The 11,206-nt window shown below is 37.5% G+C and overlaps 1 protein-coding gene across 1 annotated transcript; it reads left to right on the top strand.

The window, feature by feature from the left end:
- The first annotated feature begins 3,545 nt into the window (after positions 1-3,545).
- On the top strand, positions 3,546-8,681 carry LOC133283911 (dual specificity protein kinase YAK1 homolog). The gene is made up of 6 exons (XM_061480835.1): positions 3,546-3,728; positions 5,116-5,912; positions 6,747-6,899; positions 7,235-7,530; positions 8,040-8,115; positions 8,509-8,681. Coding segments are annotated over exons 1-6 (1,383 nt in total). The 5' UTR covers positions 3,546-3,668; the 3' UTR covers positions 8,510-8,681.
- The last annotated feature ends 2,525 nt before the right edge of the window (positions 8,682-11,206 follow it).

The raw sequence follows: 11,206 nt of genomic DNA, 5'->3' as shown, positions 1-11,206 counted from the left end.
TATTCACTGTCAAATTTGGTCCTGATGGCACTGTTGATCGCCTCAAAGCTCGTTTGGTGGCCAAGGGATACACTCAGATATTTGGTCTTGACTATGGGGATACTTTTTCTCCTGTTGCCAAGATGGCATCTGTTCGCCTATTTCTTGCACCTGCTGCCATTCATCAATGGCCTCTTCTACAACTTGATATCAAAAATGCATTCTTACATGGTGACTTGCAAGAGGAAGTATATATGGAGCAACCACCAGGCTTTGTTGCTCAGGGGGAGAGTTCTGGCATGGTATGCAAGCTTCGTGAATCTTTATATGGCCTGAAGCAGTCTCCTCGGGCCTGGTTTAGTCGCTTCAGTTCCGCTGTTCAATCCTTCGGTTTAACCCGAAGTAAAGCGGATCATTCTGTCTTCTATCGGCAGAGCTCTTCTGGCCAGCGCATCTATCTCCTTGTCTATGTTGATGACATCATTATTACTGGCAGCGATCAAGCTGAGATTGATCAGTTAAAGAAGTACTTATTCAATCAGTTTCAGACCAAAGATCTTGGCAGACTTCGATATTTCTTAGGAATCAAAGTAGCACAGTCTAGTAAGGGCATTTCCATTTGTCAGAGGAAGTATGCACTGGATATCCTAGATGAGACTGGTATGTTGGGATGTAAACCTATTGATATACCTATGGATCCTAATGTTAAGTTGTTACCCGGACAGGGGGAGCCATTGGCAGACCCTGGTCGTTACCGCCGACTAGTTGGAAAGTTGAACTATCTTACTATGACAAGACCAGACATCTCTTTTTCAGTTAGTGTGGCAAGTCAATTCCTTGACTCTCCTTGTGACTCTCATTGGGATGCGGTTATCAGGATTCTTCGATATATCAAAAAGGCACTAGGAAGAGGTTTATTATACACTAATAAGGGGAATGCAGAAGTGTCTAGCTATTCAGATGCTGACTGGGCAGGTTATCCTTCAGACAGACGATCCACCTCGGGGTATTGTGTTCTCCTCGGAGGAAATTTGATCTCTTGGAAGAGTACGAAGCAAACTGTGGTTGCCAGATCAAGTGCAGAGGCAGAATATCGGGCCATGGAAAATGCGACCTGTGAGCTCATCTGGCTAAAGCAATTGCTTAAGGAATTACATCTCTGTGAACAACGGCCCATGAAACTCATTTGTGACAATCAAGCCGCATTGCACATATCCTCTAACTCAGTCTTTCATGAGAGGACTAAACATATAGAAATTGATTGTCACTTTGTTAGAGAGAAGATTCAGTCAGGCGAGATCGAGACAGCATTTGTCAATTCCAGTGATCAACTTGCAGATGTCTTCACCAAGGCTCTTAGAGATCCCCGAATAGATCATATATGTAACAAGCTGGGTGCTTATGATATATACGCACCAGCTTGAGGGGGAGTGTTAGAAATAATATTAGTTTTATTATTATTAGTTTATTATTCTAGAAGGTTATTTGGGCTTAGCCCATTAGGGAAGTTCATTAAAAACTTTCCTTTCTCTTTAAGGGAAGTTCATTTGAATTGATTCGTAAGTTGCCTATTAAAAGGCATATATCAGCGAGAAAAGGGGAAGAAATTGGTTATTCCCAAAGTTCAGAGAGGTTTGTCCTCCGTGTTTTCAATTGAACTAGGTTTACATTGACTAGCTGCCTATAAATTGACATCTTATCAATCAAATTGCGAGTTTGGTTGTGGCGACATATCTTTGGGCATCGGTTTTTGTTCCTTATGTGAGCAAGGATCATTGTGACAATCAACGAGAGTTTTTGTCTCATCGAAATCCAGTTGTATGCAGGGTTAGGGCAACAGTTCTTGTTCCTTCTTCGAGCAAGGGCCATTGTGTCAATCGGCGATTGTTTTTGTCTCGTCAAAAGGCCAGGTTTGAAATGTTTCTCACTTTAACTATCCTGAACCTGTCTTGGAAGATCCAATTAGGTAGAGTTTCATGTGGCTCACATGCAGGGTTCAAATCATTTGGTATTCGGAGCAAGGTTTCAAGATGTTTTGTATATCTTTTTTTCTTTAAAAAGAAAATTAACACCAATTTTTTTTTCACAATTTAAAATTCTTGTTCTTGAACTTAAAAAACAAAAACAAAAATAGAAGTTGTAGAAAAAAAAAAAGGCTTAAAAAAAGGTACTTGCTGGGAAAAAAATTCAATGGCATGGGAAACCACTCCATGGGAATTTTCCAGAATTATTGCAACTTTTGAGCATATGAGCATGCAGGCAAATGTGATGGCTGATCCTATGGCACAACTTGAGGATTTGAGGACAACTCATTTTCAGTAGGTTGGGAATGTTGCAAATCAAGCATGGCCTCAGCTTTGGGACATGTATTTGTTTTTAATTATTTACTTATTTTAGTTGTTTGCTGCACAGTAGCAATCGAGGCCCCTATATCGGGATTTTCCATCCCTTGGTATTCTCTACCCTCCATCTTGTCGGTTTGGTAGTCATTGTTGTTTGCGATTGTTTTGCTCTCTCTGTGGTTGTTTCTATTGGTGCCATCGTCTATGCTCAACATTGCTACCACTGTTTCTTTTCCAATGAAAACTCCCATCCATAGTGTTGCTTTCGTTGTCTGTTTGCCAATGCCAACATTGCATTGAGGGGGATAAATTTGGAATATGCATTCTGGCACTATCGGTCTTTGCCCCACTGTTCTTTTTCCCATATATGCAATATGACTGCCCCGCCGACCTGTCCCAGATGCGTTTTGGCCCCGCTGGTCTTTGTCCTCGACATGCAATCTTGCCCTGATCTTTTAACCAAATGTAGTTTAGCCCTATCAATATCTGTCCTAGATATGCAATTTGACCCAGTATTTGTTCCAGATCCAGTCTTGCCTCGTTGGTCTTTGTCCTAGATACGTAGTTTGGCCCTAGTCTTCGTCCCAAATGTACTCAGGCCCCGTTCGGCTCTGTTCCAAATTATATTGTTTGGTTATTTTTCATTTTTTAAAGCAGTCATTTGTAAGAAGTTTAAAGCTTAGTAAACTTTAGCTGAGAAGAAGTGTTAGAATATATTAAAAAATGACAAAATATCTTGATTGTATTGTCAAATAATTTAGAGTCTCTTGGATAATCTTTAAGGAATAGTTTCCCTATTTCTTTATATTCAATGATTTGTTTCCTAATTTAATGATGATAGTAGTAGTATAAATAGATAGTGCTTTGTAGTTTATCTCACATTATAACACATCAAATCAATACCAATATCATATTATTCAGTGTTTATTCTCTGTTTTCTTCCTTCCATACCTAAATCCCTATAATTTCAATGAAGTTCAATGTATCATGTTAATATTGCAATGAGGAAACTTGTATGTTTTGTTTTTATTATGTTTGTTGTATAGAAATCAAGTCGGTTGTGTAGTTTAGACGTACTCTTTTTAGCATATGCTTTTGTTTTCTCTCTCAAGACCTATTTTCTTATCAATAGTGACTGACTAATGTTGCCTGACTAAGTTCATTCATTTAGCTTGGATCTATTCGTGTTAGTTAGAGCTGTGTTCCCATCATTTAGTTAGTCTATTTCATTTGGATGTTACTGTTCTGTCATTGCAGTAAGTTACTTGATCGATAGATGAATTCCAAACCTTTATGATCTGATATTCATCTAATCTATCTGTGACTTTTTAGCCTGTAGTTCAAAATATGAAGGTGGATAATCATCCAGGTGGAGGGCACTGGTTTGCTGCTGGTTTATCACCTAATGTGAGCCCGCTACTACTGTAAATATTTCTGCCTTTATTTCAATTATAGGGAAGTTAAGTGCATTTATGATAACTTTTTACTTGCAAAGGACAAGAAAATGTGTTAAAAAGATTTCAAAGAGAAAATAACCTTTGTACATAAGATGGGTAAAAAGCCTAACCTCAAATTGGATTGAAAAGGTACGGGAAAAAACAATATAAAAAACCCTGTGGGATTGAAAAGGTAACGGGAAAAGAAACCCTGTGGAGTAAAAGCTTTAGTAAACCAACATTGTGATGGCCTAGAGATTTTTGTTGTCATGATACAAATTTTATGCTCTAACCTGTATGCTCTAACCTGTGAGTACTAAGTAAATAAAATAGAGCAGGAGTAGCATAATAGATAAGCTTAGAAATACACACCATTAATATGAGTAGAGTTGTGATAAAGAGAAGCCATAATCTAATGAATGCAAACAGTGGGAAAGCTTGTAGCTAGATGTTGGTTATAGGCCATAATCTGGCTTAAGATCCAGTGATAAGTGTTCAATCCAACATGTGGTATTAGAGCCAAAGGTCACTGAGTTCAATTCCCAAAAAGGCATGGACTGCTGGCAGGTGCTGAGAGGAAAATGATTGGTCGTATGCCAACTTTCTTCCTTGGCAAGAGTTTTCCCTTTAATGTACGAAACATATATCACCATCAAAAGACACACAGGGATAAACACAGAGCACACTGGCATTCCCACAAGAAACTTAACTTGATTGAAAAATGTTGAAACTATCAAATCAAAGCTCTACCTGTTTTGAGGACATACTCAAGAATCACCAAAATACTCCCCAAAACTTACTTTCTGGTATCTAATGGGCAATGTAGAAATAAAAGTGCAGGTTATTAACTGGAAATGTACATCACATATATTACGGGACAACATTGTTAGGAGTACTAATCTTGTTTTCAAATGAATGACTTGACCTTGGGATGGATTCTAGATTACTATAGGGTCTATGCTTGCCGAAATTTCTCTATCTGAGATGCGATTATAAAATAGAGGACAAACAGAAGTTCACTTCCTACTGAAATTAGTCAAGTATTATATTTAAAATCCACCAACTATTATCTTTCATAGCACATATTTTTCTGAATCATGAGAATGAACTATTCAACACATAAAAGTATCTCTTTAATAATCTCTAATTCTAATACCCAACTCATCTTGCTGAATGCCTTTTTATAGAATTGATACTTAACCATCCTTCCAGTACAATTTACAATGGATGTTCCTCTGTAGATTCTGTAAATGGGCTACCAAATAATTTGGAATATATGTATATGATTTTTAGTTCTTAGATAATGATATCCAAATCTTCATTTCTTCCTACTAGTTGATTATAGTTAGTTCCTACAGGTTCCAGGCAAAAGCAGAGCTTCCCTCTACAGCAGTTCACATTTTCAGATGGTGCAATATCCATCTGCTAATAGTTATGGCAGTATAGGAAGCCATGGGAGCTATAATGATAGTGTTGGGCTTGGAAGCAGCTATGGAAGTTATGGAGAGAGTAGTAACATGTTTGCTTACTATTCACCTATTGGTCCATCTGGTATGAACATGCACAATCAGGGAAGTATGTCAGTTCTTGGAAATAGTCCTGATGCTCGGAGGAGAGTTAGGTACCAACCTGGGAATGGGTTGGGTATAAGTCCATCAGCTGGAAATTTTACCTCCCTGCCCCTTGGTGCCAGCCCATCTCAATTTACTCCACCAAGTTCCTATAGTCAGGTTCCAGTTGGTTCTCCAGGACACTATGGACCTACGTCTCCTGCAAGAGGAACCTCTCATGGATCACCTTTAGGGAAGACAGCTGCAGCTAGCCATTTTAATAGAAGGAAAAATTGGGGACATTCTGGAAGTCCTCAAACTCATGAAACATTTTCTTCACACTGGCAAGGTCAATGTCCTGATAGTTCAAGCCATGCTGAGGGAACATCACAAGCTCTTGGCAGTTCACCATCATACCTACAGTCAAATATTAACCCTGGAAACTGGAAGCAGCGAGGAAGTGGAGGGATTTCTTCTAATCAGAACATGACATCCTCAAATATGCCTAGTTCTAATATAAACTTGCAATCGACAGAAGCAGTTCATGACAATGCAGACACAGGCTTTTCATTGCCTGATCCTGGAGATTGGGATCCTAATTATAGGTACACAATTGGCTCCCAAACAGCTTATCTTTATGAGTTTTTTTTTTTTTTTTTTAACTTTAAAAATTGATATATTGGATGTCTGATTTTGTATGTTTTATACATTAGTTTTTATTAAAATGAGTCTCGTGCTGTCTTATTGAAGATTTTATTTTTTTACAGCATACAAGACATTTAGACATCAATTCTGATTGTGGCGGTAGAATATAGCACACAATTATTGACTCTTCTTGCAATCATCTTGTTAGCTAAATGTTAGAAAGGTTTTCTTGTGAATAACCCCAATTAAATGTGTGTATAAACAGAAGGAGTGAGAGGGGAAGCAAGGGTAATTTACCTAACACATTTATGGTAAATGAACAGGAGTTAATGGGACTGGGGACAATAAGGTGGGGCAGCAAGGAGCATCACCAAGAGGGTTATGGAAAATGAACAGACAGTTAGTGGGAGTTGAGAGAATAGAGAGGGAACTGGAGTAGGGAAAAGGGTAGGAAAAATCATTTGGATTGTGGGATACCAGAGGGGTCAGAATTCTTTCTGATAGGGCACTATTCTTTCATTCATCGGGTTTGGCATGTGTCGGCTGTTTCTTGGCATTCTTTGTGGTGGTTATATTTAGTTTGTCATTGTTTTTTTGGCTCATGTATTGTTGATCTTTTAAATGGCATAGCATTGAGGGGGAGAAAGTTAATTATGGGATTGAATGATAGTCATGTGGTAGACTCAATTATGGGATTGAATCTTCTAGCATCATTGATTTTCCTTCCAATTTTCCTGAAGTTAATTAACTTATTGATATTAATTTTCTTATCAATGATTTTAATTTCATTCCAGTGATGAACTTCTTCTGCAAGAGGATGGTTCAGATGAAAGCTGCTTGACAACTGAGTTTGGCAGAAGTATGAATCTTGGTTCCACCGAACCATGGGCTGGATTTGGAAGGTTCAACCAGATCCCCAACTCAAGCTCTCCAATAATCATGCAGAGGTGAATTGTCTGCTATTGAATTTTTCTTTTCTCATTTTCCTTTATTTTATCCTTGGTCCTAGTGGTTTCCCTCCCATATACAGATTTGTACTTTCCTTGGCTGCAGCCTGGGTTGATTTGTTTAATGCTCTGATGATTTGCCTCATCAAGTTAAGATTGGCAGATGAATTGGATTTCTTACGAATGTGTCTTTCCTATGTCGTTAAACTCTTATGGTTATAGAATCATGACAACGTTAATATTGTTGCAATTTATAAACATTTTATTTGATTAACTTAAAGGGATAATAAAAATCCTTATTTACTATCATTGATCTCTTTTGCTGTGTGTTTCAGAGTAAATGGACCAGGTCAATCATTTTCTAATGTAGAGATGGGTAGCCCTCCAGCACATGATCTTCAAGCAGCATATATACCCTCTATGTCAATGCCTTTTCATCTCATGCCTCATGTTTTACAAAATTCTCCAAGCCGTTTTGGACACCAATCTGTTCAAAGATTCACACATGGTAGACCCCCCCAAGCAGGTGGTGATTGGAATCAAATTAAGGTTCAGGCTCCTCCTTCTGGTTTCAGCAGTGTGGGCCCCCGTTCTCCCAGGAATAACTTATTCACCAACAGTATGCCATGGGGTATATAATACTTGCCACTTGGTTCCATCCATTCTCATTGTTTTCATTTTTTTTTTTTTTATTATTATTTTATTACCTTTAAACAACATTAGTCCAAGCATTAGGGATCACTCTAATACCCGAGCATGTGCAAGGATCTTAATCATTCATACATAAACCAACGGTTATTGTATTTTTTTCACTCTCTATCCTAAAATATTTTCTCTTTATCCTAAATTTTTTTCTCTCTCATCACCGTCGATTTGTCCATGAATGATTAAGATCCTTTCATATGTTAAATAACATATGAGAATATCCATTCCCCCAGTGTCCCTAGTTTTTTTCCATGGACCCCAAAATTAGTTGTCAAACTTTTTTTAGTTATTGGTTTCACTTGGTGAACTTCAAATATTTATTGTGAAAGTCAACAATGAATAAAATGTGACAGTAATCAGGTACTGTTATAAAAAAAAAAAAATAGAAATTATGATGTGTCTACATCAATCTAACTTGGCTGTTTTGTATTGTAGGGCGAAGAATGAATCCTCCTGTCTCAAGCATACCGCCAGCATCCCGCGCAAGAAAAGATTATGGAAGGATAGACTAGTTCAGTGCATCACCTTGGGTTTTATTGTTATTATTATTCTTATTATTATTATTATTGTTGTTGTTGTTCATGATAAGGGTTGTCCGTAGAAGATGAAAAAAGGGAGATGGAATTGAAGAGGAAAAGTGAAAAAAAAGAAAAAGAAAAAGAAAAAGGCCACTACCCAATGGTTTATTAGCAAACCCGTTATGTTTGATCATTTATTGTGCTTGCGCGTAAAAATAATTTATGGTTATAGTTTGCATGCCGTTGATCATTTTTTGGGGTATTGGTATTTGGTATTTCAATGGCACTATATGCACCTGTGCTTAATGAAATCTTATGATTTGGTCCCGTCCAAATTTTATAGTAGGTATTAGTGCCCTAATCAATTGCTCTTTTCTTCTGACTAGATTGAATTATTGAGGAAGAGATCCATGGAGTTGAATACGCTTTGTGGTGCCCTCTAATGATATCCTCCACATTTGAACACTGTTATATTTTATGTATTTAGTATGCTACTCGTTGGGTATGAAGTTACCTAGTGGGTGCGTGCGTGATAGGATCTCAATACTTAGGCAACAAGACAAGAATTTGAAGTATGTCCATGCGGAATGAATAATGGTTGTTTTTCTAGAAGATTCATGTTATATTAAATATGCTAGCATGTCAAGATTAATGAAATTTTGTTGATAATAAATTTAATTAAAATAATTAGAGTTGAACACAATCAAATTGAGGATGAGAAAAGTAACATAGGATAAGATCAATCTTGTACAGTTGTTGTATTTCAAGTTTAAATATTTAGTTTGTTAACTGTTCCAATAGTCTAGTTTGTTATCTATTTGAACTTGTATCCTTAGTTTGTAGTTTGTTAAGTTGTTCCAGTAGATCAATTCTCTAGTTTGTTATTATCTGTATCATTTTATATTTTAAAGGCTTTCACATCGTTAATGAAATCAAGCTGTTATATTCAAAACAATTTCTGATATTGTATCATGAGCCTTCCGATCTATGCATTTTTTGACTATATCGAACTGTTTGTTTTAGTGGTGCAAGATATTCTTTTAACTATTTTGGATGATTATAGTTGACAATGTATGAGTCTTTCTTATGAACGATAAAGGTGAAACTTGCTCCTATATTCGTAATTTTCTAAACATGGTGACTGGTCAATATAATATAATACATCAGTTAAGTGCATTCAAATGGATAATGGCAGCGAGTTTCTATCTTCTCAAATGCAACGTTTGTTGGCCATTGTGATATGTTTCCTAAGCAGTCCTGTACACAACAAAATGGAAGGTTGAATGGAAACATCGTTACATCCTCTGAAACACGGACACACAATTTTGGGGAAAAAATGCGTGTCCGACACAGACACGTTCGGACACGCAGTAGACTTTTTGGGACACGTTGACTAGGGGGACACGCGAATTTGACCGTATCCGACACGTGGTCAATGTATGTGGACACGTTTTGACACTTTTTGTAAAAATAAAATAAAAATACAATTAAAAAAAAAAAATATTTAATAAAATTTAAAAAGTCTAGAATTGGAACCTTATCGTTATTCCTTTCTCCCTGTCTCGTTTGTTGACGGCTTGACGCTGGAAGTGGAGGCTGCTGCTGGTCGTTCTCATCTCCGGTGAGTCTCTTTCAATTCTCAAATCTCCGGTCATCTTCTCTGTAACATCCCACGTAAATAGGAAATATATTATGTTGCTATGAGAATTTTGGGTATTATGTTCTTGTATGTGCTTTGTGCTTTGATTCGAGTATATAATTATTAGGAGAAAATTAATTTGAGTTAGGAAGTTTCTTGAAATAAATTAATTAGTCACAGAAATTATGTTAGGCATGAGAAAGCTAATTTAGAATTACAGCCATAAGTTATTAAAAATAAAGTAAGAGGCAATAAATTAATTAAATGAATTTAATTAGTGATGGGCTGAATTATAATATAAGAGGAATTAGCATGTTGGGCCTTGTTTGGGGGAGAAGGTCGCTGGCCCATAGGATGATGAGTATTAATCAGCCTAATTTAAAAGCATTGGGGCTTATTGCTGATGGGCTAATCTCAATTGATTTCATAAGTTAGTATGTTGGGCCACAACAATTGTTTTGACCTGCGGCCCAAGAGCCTTGGAGCAGCAACCCAACCCAATTCACTTCTCAATCTGATCCAGCCTTCCACTCCTACCTAAGCAGCGTGAAATCCCTCTCCTCTCAACGTGATTGGATGAAGACTCTCTTGGCCAGAGCAACCTTATCACCTAGTGAGTCACGTCTCTGCCTTGTGCAGTGGAGAAAGATCAGAAATAGGGTTTCAGCCTAATCTTGCCTAACTCCTTTTGTAAACCCCTAAAATCTGCCCACCTGTAGGAGCAGCCAATCGGTTGAAAGAGAGCAGGATGCATGCTTCCTAATTGGATAAAAATTTTATCTCCCTTCTTCCCTCACGCGTTCATCAGTAGAGTGATGGGCATAAATTTTGATCTCTGGTTGTGTGGATAAACTCACAGCCAACCTCCCTCTTTTCCTCTCCTCAACCAAGCAAACTTGTAAAATTATCTTCTGATTCTGTTTTCTTGTATTTTCCCTAAACCAACGGAAGAACGATTTCACCTCTTCTTGGGTTTCTGTTGCAGAAACCGTGTAACCCCTTTTGAAGAAGAAACGAAGATTCAACGTCTATATACCTTTTCCCTCTGTTCAGCCATGCCTTCCTCCTCAAGAAGCTGAGGCGTTGGTGGCTGTCTAGTGGTCAGACGTGTGAGCGGCTTGGTGTAATCACAAGCAGAAATCTGAATCCATCTCTTTCTTCCTTTCTGCTCGGTCTTGAAGGTAAAACAAGGGCTGAACCTTCTAACTTTCTATTCTGTTTTGATCTGCTCCTTGCTGTAAAAACCGAACCCCAGATGATTTGAAGAAAATGTATCTTGTTAAAATTTAAAAATACTTTTATTGGTTGTGAATAAAGTGCTACTAGCCTAAATTAATTAAATTTAAAACGGTACGATTATGTTTTCTCCGAATCTGCCTGACGAGAACTCTTAGGATTTCCCTCTGTTTTTGTTGTTAAAAATCCCTTTTGGAAGTCACACAATC

The sequence above is a fragment of the Gastrolobium bilobum genome, unplaced genomic scaffold (assembly GCF_033153095.1).
Source record: "Gastrolobium bilobum isolate Gb01-03AN ecotype WA unplaced genomic scaffold, APGP_CSIRO_Gbil_v1 utg28182, whole genome shotgun sequence".
In the NCBI taxonomy this organism is placed as follows: Eukaryota; Viridiplantae; Streptophyta; class Magnoliopsida; order Fabales; family Fabaceae; genus Gastrolobium; species Gastrolobium bilobum.
This window is presented reverse-complemented; position numbering and strand designations above follow the sequence as displayed.

Coding starts and splice junctions, on each gene's coding strand:
- LOC133283911 (XM_061480835.1), top strand. CDS start 3,669: ATGAAGGTGGATAATCATCCAGGTGGAGGGCACTGGTTTGCTGCTGGT. Junction 3,729..5,115: donor CTGCTGGTTTATCACCTAAT/GTGAGCCCGCTA, acceptor TAGTTCCTACAG/GTTCCAGGCAAAAGCAGAGC. Junction 7,531..8,039: donor CACCAACAGTATGCCATGGG/GTATATAATACT, acceptor TTTGTATTGTAG/GGCGAAGAATGAATCCTCCT.